The 20,049-nt window shown below is 40.7% G+C and overlaps 1 protein-coding gene across 2 annotated transcripts in view; it reads right to left on the bottom strand.

Annotated features, from left to right (window-relative positions):
* The window catches only part of CEP112 (centrosomal protein 112), a 157,982-nt gene that overhangs the window by 77,770 nt on the left and 60,163 nt on the right, over window positions 1-20,049 (bottom strand). For both annotated transcript variants that reach the window (XM_082293982.1, XM_082293983.1), the window contains exons 19-20: window positions 19,328-19,435; window positions 8,122-8,304 (exon numbers count right to left, since the gene is read on the bottom strand). In XM_082293982.1, the coding sequence (XP_082150108.1) occupies window positions 8,122-8,304; window positions 19,328-19,435 (291 nt within the window). The remainder of the gene's footprint in view (window positions 1-8,121; window positions 8,305-19,327; window positions 19,436-20,049) is intronic.

The raw sequence follows: 20,049 nt of genomic DNA, 5'->3' as shown, positions 1-20,049 counted from the left end.
CCGGAAACAGCAAGCAGGATAAACCAGGGCAAAGCAGGCTTGAATAAAGTGATTGTCTTCTGCAGTGAAATGGGAGAAGTGTCAGTGTCACTTACCTTGATTTTAGCAAGGTTTTGATACACAAACTGAAGGAACACAGACTGGAGGGGTGTCCTACAGTGTGAGCAGAGAACTCACAGGACCACGGGGCTTGAAGAGGAGGAGTCAAGAGCCAGCCAACAAGTGGCACTTCTCAAAGTTCAAATGGGGCTGGTACAGCTGAACACCTGCTCCAAAGCCCTGGATGACAGCGACCCTGTGACAGCGACCCTGTGCCATACTGTGGATGGCATTTCCTGGGGAAAGCAGTCAGTATGGAGAGCAGGGTGCCAACCACAGGGACCTCAAACCCTGCAAGCTGAGGAATGGGCCACCAGGACCTGCAGGGAAATCACCAAACCAGGTTTATTCAGCCTGAAGAACTAAACACCAAAGATTTGCTGTCTTCAACTGAGCGTAAGGAATTGTGGAGAAGGCAGAGGCAGACTCTTCTTGAAGGAAGGGCAAGAACCTACAGATCCAAATTTTAACAACAGATATTCCAGCTGGATATAAAGGAAAAGGAATTCCACACTGGATTGGTAAAGCACTGGAGCATATGGCTCAAGAAGGCCGTGAAATCTCCACCAGTGCAGGTTTTTCAAAACTCAGCTGGACTTAGCCCTGAGCAACATGATGTGGTTTTGAAGTCAGACCTGCTTTGAGCAGGAGGTTGGGCATGGTGACCTCCAGAGGTCCTTCCAACCCAAATTATTCTGTGATGCTGTGAAAAAACTCCAGAATGAATGCTGGTCTCCCATTAGAGGATGTCCCTTCAGCACTCAGGGGAATGTTTGAAGCACATGGCACTGCTGTTTTCCAAACTGCTGCACTTGTTCTATGGACTAGGAGAAATCAACTTCCTTCTATTCAACAACTGTCTCAAACAAATTATAAGGTAACACTAAAAGGCAGTTTTCAAAAGAACTAAAAACTGTTAATAAAGTTGTGAGCAAGCATTCCCTCCTCTGTGCAGCAGACATTTACTGAATAGGTGTAGTTGTAATATTTGGAACAAGCCAGTATCACAGAAACTACACTCTGAAGATTTAGACACAAGTGGAAGTAATAACAATAAGCAAATTCAAAGTCTGGCTTTGCCATACACCGATCTTCACATAGAAAGCACAAGCTCCTTCTGCTTCAAAATCAAGAGATTTTACTTTAAATTGACCATTTCTGCAGAATAACAAAGCATTTTTGCCTCTCTGCTTAGAAACTACATTACACCACCTCAAATGCTGCAGTTACTACCTGTTTGTACATGCACCTGTTTGTACTTGATCGTTTCTGACTTCAGTATTTCTTTATGTAAGTTTAATGTGAGCAATAATTCACACCACGTACAGCTTATTGTCTATTAGCGTTAATCATTCCTTGCAGCCATCACACAGAAACCCCGCTTGCAAAGCCACACCTAGTGGATGGCATAAAGATCCTTTACACCTCACTGATAAGCAAAACTGATCTCATTTCTATTCAGAGAAATTATTCTATGTTTATTAACATCTATGCAGGAAATAATCACTTTCTCTTAATCAAGGAGTGCTGGTATAAAATAAAATTACTGCCATATGATCTACTCCCTGCCCCTAGACAAGTGAAATTGTACACTCTACCTTCTCAGCTGTCAATATTTAAAATTAAACAAAAAGAATATAAAAACACTGATTGCAGTGTCATAATAACTATCAGATAAATTCAATTCCATATTATAGAAACAGAAAGTCCATTTTGCTGAAAAGAACTCCATCTCAGATTCAGAGTTCATATTATGTGATGAGCTAGTTTCTATGGCAACTGCTTTCTCTTTTACATACACTGTAGACAGCACAAAATGTCTGTTGTCTCCTAAGTTAACTTAACATTTTTAATCAGCAGATGACAATTTGTGCACTATTATGTATGGGTTCCAAAAATGTCTTTAAATATTTCAAGTGCTGCATGAAGAATAAAAGGAGAGAGTGAAGTCACACCTCCCACCCCAAATTCCTCACAATCCAATTTCAGTCCTAATCAAAAGAGTGAGAGTTGAGGAAAAATGTGGGAGACGCCAGAGATGATGACCCACTGTGGCACAAGGACACTTTGAAGGTTGTATGAAGTGAGGAAGTGGCAGATGTTTACAGCTGGATCAACAGGTGTTGGAAAGGTGTCCCAACCCAAGGCAGCAGCTCAGCCAGAGTGTGACACAGGACCACAAATGTGGCAAGGTGGCTCCACCTGAGCAGGGGAGGGGATGTGCTCAGGAGACCCAGACCCTGCTGGAGAGAACCCTGAGCCTGCACTGTCTCCTGCAGATCAGAGCAAAAGCTCATCTTTAACTCTTATCTCAAAGATTATCCCAATGCTGCAGCCCAAACTCTTCCCACAGCTCCCCTGCATTTACTCAAGTGAAAATCAGCTCTGTGGATTACCAGTATTTGAGTATTTCCACAAGAAACTGTTGCATTTGACCATTTCACAGCAATGCTCTCAGTGAAAGCCCAGTGTGATATCTCCATGGGACCCATCACCAGATCCCTGATTTCAGCTGCTCTTCCCCATCAATGGGATCCATCCCTGAGTCAGCAGACTGTGAATAACAACCAAGGAAAACCACATAAGTACTGCAACAAATATTTGGTACTTTAAATACTTTACATCAACAGTCACGTTCATTATCCTGGGCTGACTGGTGGTAAATTAAACATGCTGCAATACAGCCAAAAGCTTTTGTTTGGGAAAGGCTAAAGGGAATGGCTGGCTGTCTGCAGGAGTCTGACTGGCAGCCCAAGAGCGACTCTCCAAGTAAAATACAACAAACAAATATTTAGATTGTAACTCCAGGATTTAGACTGGCTGCAGAGAAAGCCTCCATAGCAAGCAGTGCATTCCTCCTCATGCCAAAGACGACATCTACTAAGAAAAGGAAGGGAAGTAAAAGGAAAAAAAAAGAGTAGTATAATTTATTTACTCCAAATTGTAAACAGAAGTGACTTCAGTAGCACCGTCAGCATCTGAATGTTTCCCAGGTCACCTCTATCTGTACCCTCCAGATCCCCTCAAGAAAATTACTTCCACTGATACTGGGAGAATAACCATGTGGGACCTGGTGTTTGGAGATATTAAAACAATTACATGAAGCAGAAGATTTGATCAGTGATTTATCTGTAGGTAACAATAGGTTCCTCCAGATCAAAGTTGAAGAGAGTCTCTATTTCTATTCTGAAAAAAAATGTTCCCCAAATCCTTCATGTTAATATAGTACTGAAAAGTTACTGTTGCAGCAATATTTGCATACAGGCAGAAACTGGGCATGTGTTGGATATTTAGTTATCACTAAAAATGTAGGTAGTGTCTCTATTGGGTTTTCTTTTTCCTGTATTTTCTCTTGTCAGTAGCTGACAGAGCTCTGCAGCAGACACACATCAGCACAGCCACCCTTCACACATTTAAGGAGCCAAGATAAATGTCTTCTGTTTCTCCCACTTGGTTGATACACTAATTATCTACATAGAACCATAAACATATACCAAGGATCTACTGGAATGAAAATAACTATCATTGCTGGAATGAAAATAGTGATTGCTACTGGCTTTTTATTTTAACTCCACAGATTCAAATGAATTCTGACAAAACCAGGTGCAAAGTGATGGTTACAGAAAGATTGCTGATCCCAAGTGCAAAGAAACAAATTTCCGAAGAGGAGAAGCCACAAAAGAAGTGATGGGATGTGCTGTACATGGGACACCAGAGAAGGAGCCGCTGATTTCTGAGAAGGGAAAGCGAACCAGGATGGTAAAGGCCAAGGGAATTATGGAAAGTTCAAAAGGCAAGAAAGAAAAAAGGAAACGGATACTTCAGCCACGGGATAACACCTTATTAACTCTTCTTACCACCTCTGGGCTGTTTGCTGGGGTTTTTTGTAGTAAGCTCTGCTCTCAATGTTTGTGTTCACATGGCTTCCAAACTACACCAGGTTTTCCTTTCCCAAGCAATAAGGGTTTCCCAAGAGCCTCAAGACATCCCAAAAGAGCCGTGATCTCTTAGAGCAGCCTCATTTTTGAGAGCACAAACATTGCCTGTTAAAATTAAACACCGTGACATCAGTGACACGCACAGGCAGAACGTGCCTGAGCACTCAAGCTCCTCTTGACCCAATTACGACTGGATGAACACAGTGGCCTGGCCAATTATCTCACAACAGAACCAGGAAAGAGGATTCAGCTTCCTCATGGAAACTTTCTTTCCTCTCCTTTAGTGCCAAGCACTGTATTTGAAGTTACAGGGGTACATTTTATTTCTTCTTCTTGCCCAAAGGTCAACGGTGGAAGAACAAGCAGGAAAATGATCCAGCTCTGTTCAGCAGCTGGAACATGGAAATCTTTGAGCCGGTTGAGGGCACGTGGCAGAAGCTGGGGAAAGAAGGACATTCAAAGGATAAAGGGGAAATACGAGGGCACAACTGGCACCGCAGACACCTCAGCCCCTCCGCTTCAGTTATTAAAATTTCCTAACCTTGCTATCTCATTTCTCCAAGCAAACTGAATATACTCTTCTCTGTAACCTGAAGTCTTGCTTCAGAAAATCACTGATTCCGTAGCAAGACTGCTTTTAATAAAAGAGAGGAAGATCTCTATCATGCAAGAAGCTCCCTGTTTTTTGAACTAATGTATAAACTAAAATTATTTTGGGAGGTGCAGAATGAATGAGCAACCAAAGCATAACTTAAGAATGCCCCTAAAGAAAATTCAGATATCTAAATTAAATAGAACTAGTGATTCAAAACTACCCTTAAAAAAACCATAATCCTGTGTGATTAGCTACTGTTTAAAGAATAACAACATTATGGTAGTTCATAGCAAATGTATAGGATTTAAAAGCCTACAAGAACACAGCATGGCATAAAAGCCTTTGTACTGCTTTGACGTTTATTGACCTACAAGTCAATTTACTCCTCCCCAAGCATTACAACCCCAGGTAAAAAAAATCAGAGCAAGCCTACTAGAAATGGAGAAATCCAAGCGGATTCCAATTGTTATCCAGAAATTTATCAGCAACATAAAAGGTGATACGCTTCAATCAAATTCCTTTATTGAAAATATATTAAACTTATACTTCAAGAAGCAGTAACGTTGTTTTATTTAATTAAAATCTGGCAAGGCACTCAAATCTTAATTTTTACATTTAGTTGTGATTAAAGCATTAATAAATGTATTCATATTTGAATAAAATCTAACTATTTTGGATACTGTCGTTCACAGTATCTGAAGACCTACGTGAAAGTAGAGACCTTGGATACGCAATAAAAAACTGAAATTAATCTTTACAGTATTAGTAAAATAAATTGATCTGCAGTACTCTGTCGTAACTGTCTTTAGGAATATAGTGAGAAATACGTATTTTAAACACATGTATTAAGAAATACTTATTCGCTACTCTTTCATATGGGAAAGGATTTAAGAAAGACTTCCCATGAATACCTTTAATAACGGTGCTTTCACATCATTCACTCAACACTGAGCAGATAGGTCCTTCAAACCAAGCTACTCGTATGTGATTAACACTAATTATTATTTAAATTTTTCGAATAACCCAGCAAATCCACTTTTCATTTCGCGAAGCAAAATGGCCTCCGCTCCTATTTCATCTCACCTTCGCTGGGACACAAAGCACTCCTAAAAATTACTGCTGTCAAAGATGGTTCCAATTTAACAGGTTTTTAAAATGCAATGTTGTTAAACACCCATTAAATGACTGGGTTATCTTTGTTAAGAGCCTGACAAATGTTTCATAAAGGACATTGCCCGTTAGTCACATCAGATGTCCAAAACATGCATTTTTAGTAAACATATGCAAAGATTAAAAAAAAAATATTAAAAATCTGTGCTATAATTCTATAAGAAGCACCAGTATTGTCTGTTGAGCTCACTGCAAAGACAGAGGTGGATTTGAATACAAAGAGCAGAGGAAGGAATGAAGAGCAATTTATTTTCCCAAATGGAAAAATTTGCGTCCTTGAAAGCTGGGAGAGTCTCAGTAGAATTTAAACAAACAACAGCTCTTCTAGTCAAAGCAACTGCCTTTTCATCCCTGATTTACATGTCATTCTCATGGCAGCAATGTTCAGATGACTGTACAGGGATATTTAAACTACAAAGAAAAGCTCTGTAAAAAGGCCAAACTCTGCTTTTCAGAGTGTTCAGATTCCCCCAATAGCTGAGAAAATTCCCAGCTTTCCACAGAGCACCTGTAGTAGCATCATTGATCCCCGTGAAAACAGAAAGCACAACCAAACTTTGGGTTCCAACCTTTGCCAGAAACGACCCCCAAGAGCACAAACCAGAGCTGGACTTACAGACACCTCCCAGTTCTCGAGATTTGCTTAAGAGAGTCCCTTTCCCTTTGTACTCAGTGTTACAGAGCAATACACGAACGGGGATGAGCACTGGCGTGTAGACAGAATAATTCTATATAATTCCAAAACTGCCTTTTTTTAACCTGGGAGTTACAGCTCTGCCTTTGTCCGCAAAAAAAAAAAACAACAGCAGGAATGCAGGTGAGAGGAGGCTACAACTCTGAAAAGACACTCGCAAACAGATCCATAGATGAGATGAATCTATCTTGGGCCAAAATAAAAAATGCAAAGATAAAAACCAATCCCTTGAACCATTTCAGTCTTTGTTCGCTCTTACAATACAGCGGAAAATAAAAGGCAAGGTTTAATTTCTTTTTCACAGGCCACCTGAGTATCCCCTTCCTAAGTGTTCTCACAAAGTATACCCCGTTTTCATTGGAAAAACCACAATGGTGGAAATGGAGAGATAACTCCTGGCTTTGCAATATATCTCTCAACCTCCTGAGAAGCCGTTTGCTTCCTAATAGACTTCCTTAAGCCAGATTTCGATAGTCTGAGCCATCCAAAGTTGATTGATTTCAAAAGTAAATTTTCAATTCAGTTTCACTTAGCTCCATTAGAGATGTTAGTAAAAGCCACAGCCTACCAGTCTACAGGAAGGTAGAGTGAAAATGCCTCTTAGTCTGAGCCTAACATCTCATAGGGAAGGTGGTGGTGCGCGGAAAATGTGTCATTAAAGATGCTTTACCAAAATGTCCAGTTTTGGTATAAAATAATCCATGCGTGATAAGCAATTCTAACGCTGATTAGGAAAGATTATTTTCTATAAACTCTTTAAACTAGAAAATCACCTTAGTTTTTTAAATATTGCCATTGCAGGCCTTTTTAATAAAGGCTCTTAGGAAAATATACCATGCCATCCTTACAAAATAGATTGAAAAAAAGGCAATAAGATGGTTTTTGAAGTGAAAACTCATAAAGATCATTTTCCATGCTGACAGTGTGCATTTCATCCAGAAGTTTGAAGAGTCAAATGCTACCCCAGCTGGGGGTTATTCTGCCAAATGGCTTCCAACAGGGACCACAGAGATGGAGGATGGGAGGGGTGCGTGTGTGTAGGAAAATAAACGTGATGGTAAGCGACCCCAAACCCACATCACCTTATCAAACATCCGACACACGGAACCAAACACACAATGCAAATCTAGAATACAAAAACTGAAACAAAAAAGACATGAACAAAAGGAAATAAAGCCATTTGTGAGTTACCTGCAGAGATTTAAAACAAAAAAAAGCACACGAACGAAGCAGATATAGTTCACATGGATTTGCCCAGGAAGGAGAAAAGGAGGGGTGAGTGTGAGGGCTGGGGGGGAAAAAGAACAGATACCTTTTTTTCTTAAACAAATCCATCATGAAAGAAAATGAGACAAGATTATAAATAGGCCGAGTTATAGCGCACCATGGGATTTTTAATCTGGCTACCTGTGGTTTTTGCAGTTAAAGCCCTATTCAGCAGTGGGAAGGGAGGGAGGAAAGCGGAAAAAGAAAAAAAGAAAAAAAAGAAAAACTAAATCACGTTTATGTGCCAGTTTCACAAATGCTCCCCCAGCGAGCACCACCAACAATGCTGGCAAACAGGAAACACTCATTATCAGCAATTTCTAATAAGCGGACGCCTTTCAAGCGTTATTGATCGTTACCTGGCCATCTCGTTTCCTGCTTTCTTGAGTTTGACTCTGGTGCTCTGCCATGGCAGTGCAAAGCTGTTTCTCCAGTTTCTCGATCTCCCGTTGATGGTCTCGGACCAGGCAGTCCTGCACTGCGTTGTGCTGCTGGAATAGGTGCGTCTTCTCCTGTTCATGCTCCAGCTTCAGCTCCACTATCTGATTGGACAGGGAGGAGTACAGTTCATCAATAGAACATCCTTGTCGTCATGACAACTCGTCTACAGCTTAATTTCCCCCTTAATTTCATCAACTTGGCAATTTTATTTTTACGTCACTATTACCTCACCTCTTAAAAAGCCACCGTTAGTGTGACAGAATTCCTCCAGACAATCCCAACAATGGAGACAACTGAGCAAATCCAGCGCATCCCTACCCAATTTGTTGGTACAAATGTCGGAAGCATACAAAAAAATAATATAGAAAAAAAGGGAGGCATTGTCGCATTGTGTGGCGGGTGCCCCCGTATCCCGCTGCTGCTCCTCAGCAGGGCTGAGGATCCTAAATGGTTAATAGGCAGCCTGCTCGCCCCTTTGCTTAAGTATACACACACACAACCCCCCACCCCAGCAATTAAAGCTTTGCAAGATCTCTTTATGATTTCCAAAGCGAACGCTCTTCCTGCAATATTCCTCAATGCTGGCACATAGAGTTGTCTTTTTTTTTTTCCCTTAAATAAAAAAAAAAAGCAGCAAGAAAATTATAAAAAAACAAAGCTCTATTATCCCGTTGTCAGCTACGCTATCCCAACATAAACAGATGTATGTGTTCCAGAAGGGCACCTGCTGTGCCGCAAGCTTGCACCATGATTTCATAAGAAGCCCTCTATTCTCAGGAGCCGTTCCCAGTCCGCACCACACTGGATGCTGTGACCTTGGCCACTCTTAGCCTCTCCCCGCTTGCCTGAATGGCAGCCCGAGACCAAGGGCCTGGTTGCCGCAGCTTTGATATTAATCCTCCCGCCTGCGCACAAAGGCACCCTACCTGGCCTGCACACTGGAGCGGCCAGGCCGCCTTTGAAGCAGGTGATGAATAGGGACGGCAGGAAGCCGCTTCCCCACTGAACTCCGGGCCACACAGCTGCTAAGAACAGTCACTTGGATTTTTCTTCAGTTTTGGTGGATTTCAGAGAAGGAGGAGGGGGGGGAAGTAAGAAAAATAACAAAAAAAAAAAGAGAGAAATCTCTTATCGTGAACATGGTGGGGTATTTTCAGCATGAGAAAGGAAAAAAAGAGCGGACGGGAGGAGCCGCTGTGTGAGCGCCGAGAGCGCCCGGCACCTTATCTTAAAGCTGTAGCATTCAATTCTGGGATGGTATCAGCTGTTTGCCCGGCCTCCACAAGGAAAATCTGAAGCTAAGTTAAAATAAATTTTAAAAAAAAGGGTGTTTTCTCAAACTGCAGAGCAGTGTATTCCAAGTTTAAAAGGGAAATATGCCATCCATGCTGTGGTTGGAAGCATCCTTCTGCAAATGGAGTGAGGAGAACAGATGCAACGTTGCGTGGTTTAATGTATCTACATTATTTAATAACACTAAAGAGCTCAGTAAGAGACGCCTGAAGTCCCTGCAGGGGTTAACCCCTCACATTTTCCATGCTGGGCCTGGGATCCTCACACAAAGTTCTTTATGCCAGGTTTTTGCCCAAGGTTTCTGTACAAAACTGGTTTCTCCCAGATGATTGTGGTGTCCATCCTGTGCCTAAGAGAAAGAGTTGTTGCTCCCTAGAATAACTGTAAAGCCTTTGTCTGATTTAGGAGAAAAAATGTTTAGTGTTTCATCATAAATAGGACCTGATTAAAAAGAAATCATGTCAACAGGAGAGGCCTTTTTCTTCAAACATTTTGTTGTCTTAATTACTGGTTTTTCAGCTGGTTGTGCCATGTAGGTCTGGGGTGAGGCAGTTTGCTGTGGGGAGCTTCAATATTGAGGTTGTCACTTTTTTAACAGAAGACAGGGCAGCAGGCAGGGAATGTCACCCAGAGGGAGCCAGGGACAGACCCTGCTTCTCCAACCAGTTACACGTTTGCCACACCAACCAAAATAGTTTTGTTTAGTAATCTCTTCACTTAAAGCATTTATAGACACAAAGTTTTTTAATTTAAGAGGTGGAACAAGCAAAAGGTTCTTCAGCAGGAGGGGTGTCCCCCCAGCTTCTACATGGGAAGAGAAAGGGTGGTACCATGAGGGGAGGTGTTTTACAAAAGGCAAATTTGTTGAAGAAAAATAAAAAAAAACCTCTTCATTTAAAGCTATGTATTCCCCATGATGATTTTGGTTTGTACTTTAAGATGTTTCTGCCAGGGAAGAGAGGCGGAGAAACAGGAGAGGAGAGAAAGGATGAGGACTAGACCATTTTCATCCCTCAAAGACCTCCAAACCCACCTTCCTTAAAGAGTATTAGCAGGTATTCCACATTCCCAACCAACAAAACACCACAAAGTGACTGAGCAGCCATTCCCTACACTGGTGAGCACTCCCTGAAGCTCCTGCTCTCCTCAGAACTGCTGCCAAGCACTACAGCTTCTTCCACTCCTCCCTCTCTCATTCTTGTATTGTTATTGGGTTGTTTCTTTAAAGGAAAAGAAAAATCAATGTATACCAAAGAATGGAAAGACAACATCCATGCTGCTTTTCAGCAACAACAGGACTTCTTCATCACAGGAAACTGCATAAAAACTGTATTAATTCTTCATAAACCAGACGGATTCTGTCTCCTCTTTGAGGCAGAGAACGCCTTTATGATTGATATAACAAAACCACCTCCTGCAAAAATTCTGTCGAGTTGAGATCTTGCTGCATCTACCCGTAGATGCTGAGCACTTCATCAGATCACATTCAAGTGTCTGCTCCAATCCAGCATTTTAGTGTCCAGAGGACAGGCCCTGGAAGGTGCTACACATTTCAGACAGACAAGCAACACGGCATTCACAATGGGCATTAGAGGCAACGCTGAGAAGAAACATTCATTAAATAATCGTGTGTGCCCTATTACCATAATCACAGGGCATTCATTGTGCCTTGGATGTTTCCTCATCTTGTCCTCCCAAAGATGAAAATCTCTTATTCCTTTCCCTGCATGTCTGTTCCTGTCTCCAGCCATGGCCTGGACACAAAACCAAGCAGGAATGTCTGTCTGACCTGAGAGAGCCTTTCTTACCACTGCTGTTATCAAGTAACACAAATATTTAAAAATTATGATCTCTTCTTTGTTGAATTCTTCATTTTTTTAATTCTTTCCACACAGTGTGATAGAACAATGTTCAAGGCAACAGCCAACAGGTGATTTACTAAGCCAACATCAGAATTACACTACTTACTTTAAATTTAGCTTTTAATTACACTATTTCTTTTAAATTTAGCTTTTAACCGAAATCTGAATTTCCTTACTCTTGCAGAAAAGAATTTTAAGAAGAAAATGAAATTCTTAACAAAGAGCTAAAAAAGATTAATGCAAGAACTGTGACAGTCTCTTGTTATTCACTCACACACACACACACACAAAAGGTGCCAAACAAATCTGGCAGTGTGGTTCGTGCCCAGGACAGTGACAACACAGCTGATGAACACAGGCAGATGGAACTGCACTCACATGGGGAGGTGCTTTAGGACAACTTGCTAAAACAAGAGACAGTCTAATACAGACCCAAGGTGAAATCTTGCTGCTGTTAGCACGCCTGAAGAACAAAGATCAACAAGAAACAGCCCGCTGATTGCAGGAGATATTTTCAGAAGCCAAAGACTTGTAATATAATCAACGCCAGCAAATACCTTTTGAAAGCCCCTAATTTAGACAAGGCCTTCTACTACCCAGTTTTTGCTTTTACATCACACGCTAAGTTTAGGCTTTTCAATTTTAGAACAATTTCAGCTTGTTCTCAAGAACAAGCACGCCTTTGAAATTCTTTTTAGAGTCCCCAAAGGAGGGAAAGGAAATTAGTTAGCTCACTACCTCTTTGAAAAATGTAACTGCTACAATAAATATTTGACACCAAAGTATGAAAATTTATGTAAATTTATGTCTGCAATTCCAGAAATATTTTAAGTAACACCTATATAAAATATGGTTTTGCAAGGCAGGATGATTTTATAAACACTGTTTTGGCATGACTGAACTGAGGGCTGGAGAAGCCACCAATGCATTGCACGTGTCATGGCAAAGAACTGAGCCAAACTCGCTCTGCAGCACACCTACAGCACGTCTGTTTTCAGTATTTCTATCCTAAAAGCATTTAGGCATTTGTAAATCAGGTGTTTTTATGATTACCCTGCTCAAAACCAGCCCCAGCCTCTGCCTAGGCAGGGCACAGCACATGATCTGTCCCCAAATAACAACTCCAGCAAAATCGAGCGTTTTCTGTCTCCTAAGCCTATAAATAAACGTGCATGTTCCGTGAGGATATGGGGATTACCCATCTCCACAAATACTGCTGCTAAACGTAATCTGATCTAGCAGGCTGGAGGAGTGAGTATTAATCATCTTGGAGTCTAGTTTAGCATAACTTTGGGCAGAAAAGCAGGCTCTTCACTGCAAGGCAAGGGAGAAAACCAGAACCCCTTTTACCAGGACTCCTTCACAGCAGGTAAATTAAATGGATTTTAATTTACACTTTTTTTGAGAGAGATTTTTCTGTAAGTTGAAACACTAAGGTCTCCCAAGATATAAGGGCTGTAATGAGCCAAGGGCAAATGGGGCAGTGAAAAATACATCTGGGCAGAACCACACGCTACCACTGAAGCAGCAAGTACACGTGGGATAACGTATATGACTTTCTATCTCATTGCAGGCTGCAGTAATTTAATTGGCATGACTGTGTTTTCTGTAATACTTACAGGTTTTCACCAACCACTAATAAATCTATTTCAACAGCAAACTAAGAACTGCAAGAAATTCTCTAAAAGAAACTAGCTGGTCTTTAGCCAAACTGCAGTTTGATTTATCCTCCCCTAAAACAAAGCACCTCAATGGTCTCACTCTCACTATACAAAATTATATTCCTGATCCGTACCTTTTTACTTATAAAAGCTTTTCAGAATTTTAATACTTTTAAAGTATGGGCAGCACAAACCCCACCTCAATCCTTCCATCTTCCCAATCTTCCTGGCATGAGTAAATTTGTTTTTACATCACAGAACCACAGAATTGTTGGGGTTGGAAAGGACCTTTAAAGCTCATGCCATTCCACCCCCTGCCATGAGCAGGGACACCTTCCATTATCTCAGGGTGCTCCAAGCCCTGTCCAACCTGGCCTTGGACACTTCCAGGGATGGGGAGTCCACAACATCTCTGGGCAACCTGTGCCAGGGCCTCATCACTCTTATGGTAAAGAATTTCTTCCTAATATCTAATCTAAACCTGCCCTCCTTCAGGTTAAGGCCATTCCTCCTTGTCCTATCACTACATGCCCTTGCAAAAAAACCCCTCTCCAGCCTTGTTGTAACAACATACTGGAAATGGAGTTGCATCCCTGTGATTAAATCCCACTTGGTCCCACAATGAACATCAGGAGGTCCCTCCCCTCCCCAGTCCACCCGCAGCATTAAACCCATCACAGGCTGCAAACAGAAATATTTCTTTTTAACAAGTGGACCTTGAGTCACTGCAAATGCCAGTCTGCAGCAGGCTCTGGTGCAGAATTTACTGTACATAGTCTTTGTTTATGGATTCAGAGTTTATCCAAGGACCTTCTTTGAACACAGAACTGCCTTCCCAGCCAATCACCTAACTCGCTGTTTACCACAGGCACCCATTTGTGTTCCTGCAATTGCCTCCCTCTCCCTCCTCCCCTCAAAGTGGATTCTGTTGACTACACAGGGAGCTCAAGCTTTTAACTCTGAAGCACACACAAGTTAGATGCCTGAAGGAGACCGTGCAAATGCCCATCTGTCTGGTTAACAATTCTGTAAACAGCAACGGTACCCTGAGAAGATTTCCACCCACTCTTCACTTGGAGGTTAAATTCGTCTCCTTTTCCCACTTGTGAGTTTTAGGTATAAAGTAAAAAGTTTATGTTGATTGAAGAAACTATTCCTCAGATATTCTGCACAAATGGTATTCATCTGTGTGTTAGGAGGGTTCAAAGGAAACGCTTATGCATCCTAGATTAATTTATTAAATGAAATTTATGCAGCTTGTTGCTGATGACATGAAAAATTTAGAGCTTCTACTAACGTGCTCATTTGGCCTCCTTGCAAGAACAGACTGTATTTCAATTATCTTAGAGTACAGACAAAGAGGAGAGGAACAAAGCTTTTCACAAAGACTCTCTTCTCATAACTAAACCAGCATACTAAAAATGGATCTCTGAAAGTAATGTTAATGCACAGCTAAGAAAGGCTTGGGACATTGGTCTGTCCAAGGAATAGCAGATTTCAAGCAGGTCTATGCCAGTGTTTCCTTCACTTGAGTGGGTAATGGATTGGTAAAAGAAAAGCTAGAAAAAAAACAGAAAAGCAAGAACAAGGCCAGAAGGAAAGCTAGGATGGAAGTGCAGTGGCAGGAACGCCTAAAGGAGCAAAGGTCTGGGGACAAAGTGAGCTGGTGGTTGAGCTTGTTATCTCTATTAGTGTTAATTACTAAACTAGTGTTTTGCCTGAGACAACCTCACTCTTTTCTTTAAATGAACCTCACTAGAAAGTTATAAAAGATAAAAACATCTACAGAATATTCTTCCTCTCCTCTCAATAACACTTTCATCTGCTCCAGCACACTGCTAAAATAAGAAGAATTTCTCAACACCACCTCAGATATTGTCCTTGCTGCTGGCAGGTAACATTACAAACATCTTTTTTTCACTTTTAGCCAGCTATTTTGCACTTCTTTACCTCCCTTTATTAAACAAGGTGTATTTAAGCTCAACCACACCTTTGTCTTGCTTCCAACTTAAAGGCATTGTCTATTGACTTGTCTTTAGCACGATTTCAAAGTGATCTCATTAAATACCCAGGAAAATATTTCTGAAGGTGTCTCTTTCTTTCCTATTTGGATAAATAGGACAAAATGACAACTCTAATTTCTTCATAACTTTTACAGAAGTCAGAACCCAACAATAAATGTCACAAGAAAGGATTTCCTGAGATACAGGGAGATTCTTCAGCTATCATATAACAACTTTCCACTTTCCTATGGAAGCATGAATAATTATTTTCAAAGGGAATAAACACAGTTAAAGAGGAACCAAACCAAAAAGATTATTTATGTATTTAGGTTGGCATCTAATCTCAGAGAGTATGGCCATAACTCACCAGGTAACACCATCCTGCTCTCACAATAACTCATCAACTGTTTATCGTGTGTTCTCTCCCGGCTAGGAAAATAAAATTTCCTAGGCTTTGGCTCTCTTACTAATCTTGTATCTCATCTATTTCATATTTACTCAGTCACTTCAGCAAATGTTTACAGCAAAAAATGGGTGTAACAGTGATCACAGTGATTATTAATGGTTTGGGGTTCTTTTTAAAGGACAAGCCAATGTCATTTAAGCATTAGGATCACATTAAGTTCACTGAAAATGTTCCATTCTTGACAATTTATTACAATCTACTTGAAACAAAGGTGTGCATGTACTTGAGTGTGCTGGGAAATGTCCCTGTCCCACCTCTGCTATGGAACCACTACCCCCCACAAGATATATGCTCTCCGAAAATGCTCAACTGACATGGATATGAGGAAAAAATCAGCAAATTCCTTAACTTTTCTGTCAAATTTGACTACAATCCATTACTGAAAAGCCTGGGCACATGCTCTTTCGAACATTTGGGCTCGTAGAAGACGAACTCCTCAGAAACACTTCCCAGGTATTTTGAGCTAAACTGAGGATGTAATTAGAAAGTAGGGGGAAAAAATGAAAAAAAGAAAAAAGGGAGGGGGTGCAAAAAACCAAACAATCTTTCTTCCTGTGCTGACAGTGCCATAAAGCCCAACTATAGATACTGCAACCATTTCAAAGGCAGGAAAGGCTGAGGCCTTCACTGTGCTGTCCACTGGCTTTGAAGTGCCGAAAGCAGCTGCTCCCAGCAGATAGGAACTGTGGTGCTGCTGGAGTTATTTTTTTTCTTCAAAATATACTTTCAAATCTAACAGCTGCAAGTAGAACAAAGTTGAGCTAAAGTATATTTAAAGAAGAAAAAAAAAAAGCCACTAGTTTCTCTCTAAGAGTGTTCTCAGTGGATACTTCAAAAGCAAGTAGCACCAAATCAGATGAAGCTGGAACCAGGAGGGACACATGACAGCTGAAACCAAATACTGCAAGATCCAAAAGTTCCTTTTTACTTTCTTAATGACTTTGAGTGCATCTGAAAAGTTGACAAAGTATTAACTGCAATGGTTTTGTCCAAATTCTTTTTGAAGCAAAAGACAAAGATGAATAAATACCAAGTATCTGGTTATTTGTTGTTTAAAATATCAGATAAGTATCAATATGTAACATATCAGTAGGTCTAATCTGCAGGCAGAGCAATCTTTCAGCCCTACAACCACCAGTCCATATTCACACCAGTAATTGTTTTGAAATCAATATTCAAGGAGTGTTGTGACATCAACCATTCAGATAAAGCAGAGAAGTGAAACCACTTCTCCAAGTGCCTACACTTCCGAAATGTTTCGCAGATTGGAGAACTGGATAACACATCAGTTAATTTGGTTCTTCATCACCAATCTGATTAAAATCATGGGCAACTGAATTGTCTAGGGTGCCATCAGTGCTACCCTTCCCACTCGCCATGACACCCAACAAAAAACACATCTGTAGGGCAACTTCCCTTCCCTTTGTGTCTAAATTCCATTTGACAATTAAATTCAGACACTTGAAGAAGAACATCTCAAAGCAATCACTACATTTCTCAGGTAGCTAAAATCTCTACATTTTTGGTTGGGTCTCTATTTCCAGCTGGAAGTCTGCTGGAGGCCTGTCAAAATGTACCCCCACTTCTGATTCACTGCTCTATTTAAACAGTTTAAATCAGTCTGCTCCTCGCCAAGTAACAACCAAAGAAATATGCAGTAAAACAAGGCAAGGAAAATTCTGCTTTAAAAATGGCTTAGAAGTTCTGAAGCATAAATAGAGAGCAGTGCAGAGAAACAGAAGTTGGAAGTACTGAAAGGAAATTTTAAGAGTGGAAGAACTGAGCTCATCCTGCTCCATGGTGGGGCTGGAGGGGCTTCGTGCTGCAGAAAGGGCCTTCCAAAAGAACGTCATTCCCAGTGATAACCCACTGCAATCTGCAGGAAGAGGCACATATTTTTCATGCTCACCAACCTTCAAAGAACATTCCAGATGAAGTACAAAGAGAAATAAATTTTTAAAAAGGGCATAAACAGGATTCCACTGAAAATTCTTCTGAGGCTCTCATTGTTTAGCTGTTTAGGGCTGAAACCCTTGGGTTCCAGTGATGTTTCATAAAGCTTAGCTGTTCTTTCTTACAGTAAAAGCAGCTATCCTAAATAAAATACATGGGAAGCGGTAAACATCTCGGTGAAAAATGCTTTCACTGATGTTTACCACAACACTGTTACAGAATAGAGTCACCAAAATTTTTTAACTCTCGTATTAATTTCTTGTTTTGTGGGTTTTTTTGACACAGCCTGCAGAAGGTCTGAATATAAGAAGACACATAAAACCAAACCATGACAATATGGACATTATCATTTGCTTTTAGTGTGGAAAATCAGCTAAGTACTTGGCAGAAAATTTTATCTATGGCTTGGTGGATCTTACCATGGTTATTAAAGGAAAATTACCATTTGTAGGTAAGAACAGGAATGTTGTAACTCCTGATACACTGCAGATTAGCATTTATCTCTATAGATCATGCTCCTAAACATGGGAACAAAATCTGTGAATAAATGCTTACTTTGGACTTCAAAGATGCACTAAAAATTATGAGACTTGTAAAAAAAACCATGAGGCAACTATATCACTAAAATGATGTGAAAATATGACTAAATTAAAAATTCCAGCTTAAGGCAGATGCCCAACTGATCCTGATACTTCCCACTGCCCTCCTTTTGGCATGTCCTTGACACATCAAACTTCCTCACCCTTACAGCACAAATCCCCAGTATCTCTGACTATTCCGGAATCACTAAACACAGGAATCATCATAAGTAACATCATCCAGTTAAGCTGAACACTTGTGAGATGTCCCTCACCCTTCCAGAGGCCACCGCGTCACCTCTGTCAGGTGGCAACGCAAGTGGTGACGTTGACAGTTCTGAGTGAGGACAGGGAAAATGCTTTGATCTGACCCAACAAATTCCCTTCTGTTCCAAGAGCCATACACAAAACACACCATTGTTCCTCCCCAGCACAGACCAGAGTGTCTCTCAACACCTATCAAAGTGATCTTGTTCCTTAATTCCCTGAAAAAGCCCCTTCCAGATGGACCAGAGCAGGCCTGGCTCCAAAGCCAATCGTGGCGTTTCATCCTCTCACAGCACAGAAGATAAACAGAAATGAAACCACATTTCCCTGGTGGAAATGCAAGCTTAGATCCACACAAGAACAGCGATAAGAGAGAACTTTTATGGATTAACCACCTCATTCCTATAAAGTTCTAAAAAAAACCCCTTTCAATCCTTCAGCAGGTGTTACCAGCAAAGGTCAGTTTAATTTCATGACCAAGTACCACCTCACACCAGTGTTTGGTGGTGCAGCTCCTCAGCTCCCAAGCCTGTATCATGCAGTAATTTCTCTACTTCTACTTTTTCCCCCTTTACACTTCACAGCACTACTGAAAAAAACTTTCTTGTCTCCACCCAAATGTTCCCTGAATATTTCCCAACCCTGAAATTACATTACAAAGAAGAAAATCACAGTCAGTGGGCCAAAACAAGCATTGGTACGAACACTCCCCATGTCAAAAATGATAAAAAGAACAAACCGCTGTTTCTTGACAAGAAGGAAAACAGATAATGCATTAAATAATTTAACCTGGTGATTACGAAAATAGGTGTTGCCACCTGTAAGCCCAGGAAACAATTTGAAAGAGTCGGAGGTACAAAGGATTGTGAAGAGGAAACACCAAGTATTTTCTGTGTAGGTTCCTCCCCCTCCATCCCCATCACAAAACTCTGCGTATCTATAAATTGTGTTTTTATAGGAAGGACAGCAGCACATAGTGACCTACAGCTGCAGGAAGGGGTGTCCCTCCTCCCCTCCACCTGGAGGAGCAAAGCAACTGACCTGTTGTTCATATCTTTTCTTGATCTCATCCAACTGCCAGGAGAATTCTTGGGCTTGCTTTTCCCGGAGCAATTTTGATCTCTTTAGATCTGCTTCAACCTGTGCCATCTACATGGGAAAAGAAAGGGAATATTTAATTTTTTTTAAAAAAAAGGCATAGCTTGAAATGTTCTGACATTTCTACAGTTGTTTGTAAACCATCAAAGAGGCAAATATCACTTGCTGAGAATGATAACAACACCATTTGTATGTGGTGAAAATGAATATTCAGTCACTACAGGATTATTAGTCAAGGACATAGTGATCACTGTTATGCCACTCCCTAATTACAATGGATTGGCTAAGTTTTTCACTCAACTGTGGTGAATATCCCATCAAAATTAAGTGAGTATTTTCTCTAGACATATTTAAGACTCAAATATATTTCACTTAAAAATTTCTGCCTGTGGAAATTCAAGGGAAATCATGTGCGAGTCAGAGCATAAACTACACATTTAAAGCAAGTTTACATTAAATCAGAAAATAACTTAAAATAACTTAAAAGAGAATTATTTGGCTGCAAGTTAAGTCCTCTGAAGATAGTCATCGCCTATGAATAATGAGTCCCACAGATTCCAGCATGCAGCATCAAGGAAGCAATTTCACAACTCAATTAACAAAGGCTTTTGTATCAAAAGCACAACTGTTAGCTGCACATCAGGCGTGTTTCCAAGGGAATATAT

The sequence above is a fragment of the Coloeus monedula genome (genome assembly GCF_965178545.1).
Source record: "Coloeus monedula genome assembly, chromosome: 19".
Classification (NCBI taxonomy): Eukaryota; Metazoa; Chordata; class Aves; order Passeriformes; family Corvidae; genus Coloeus; species Coloeus monedula.
Note: the sequence above shows the minus strand (reverse complement) of the source record. Positions and strands in the feature narration are given on the sequence as shown.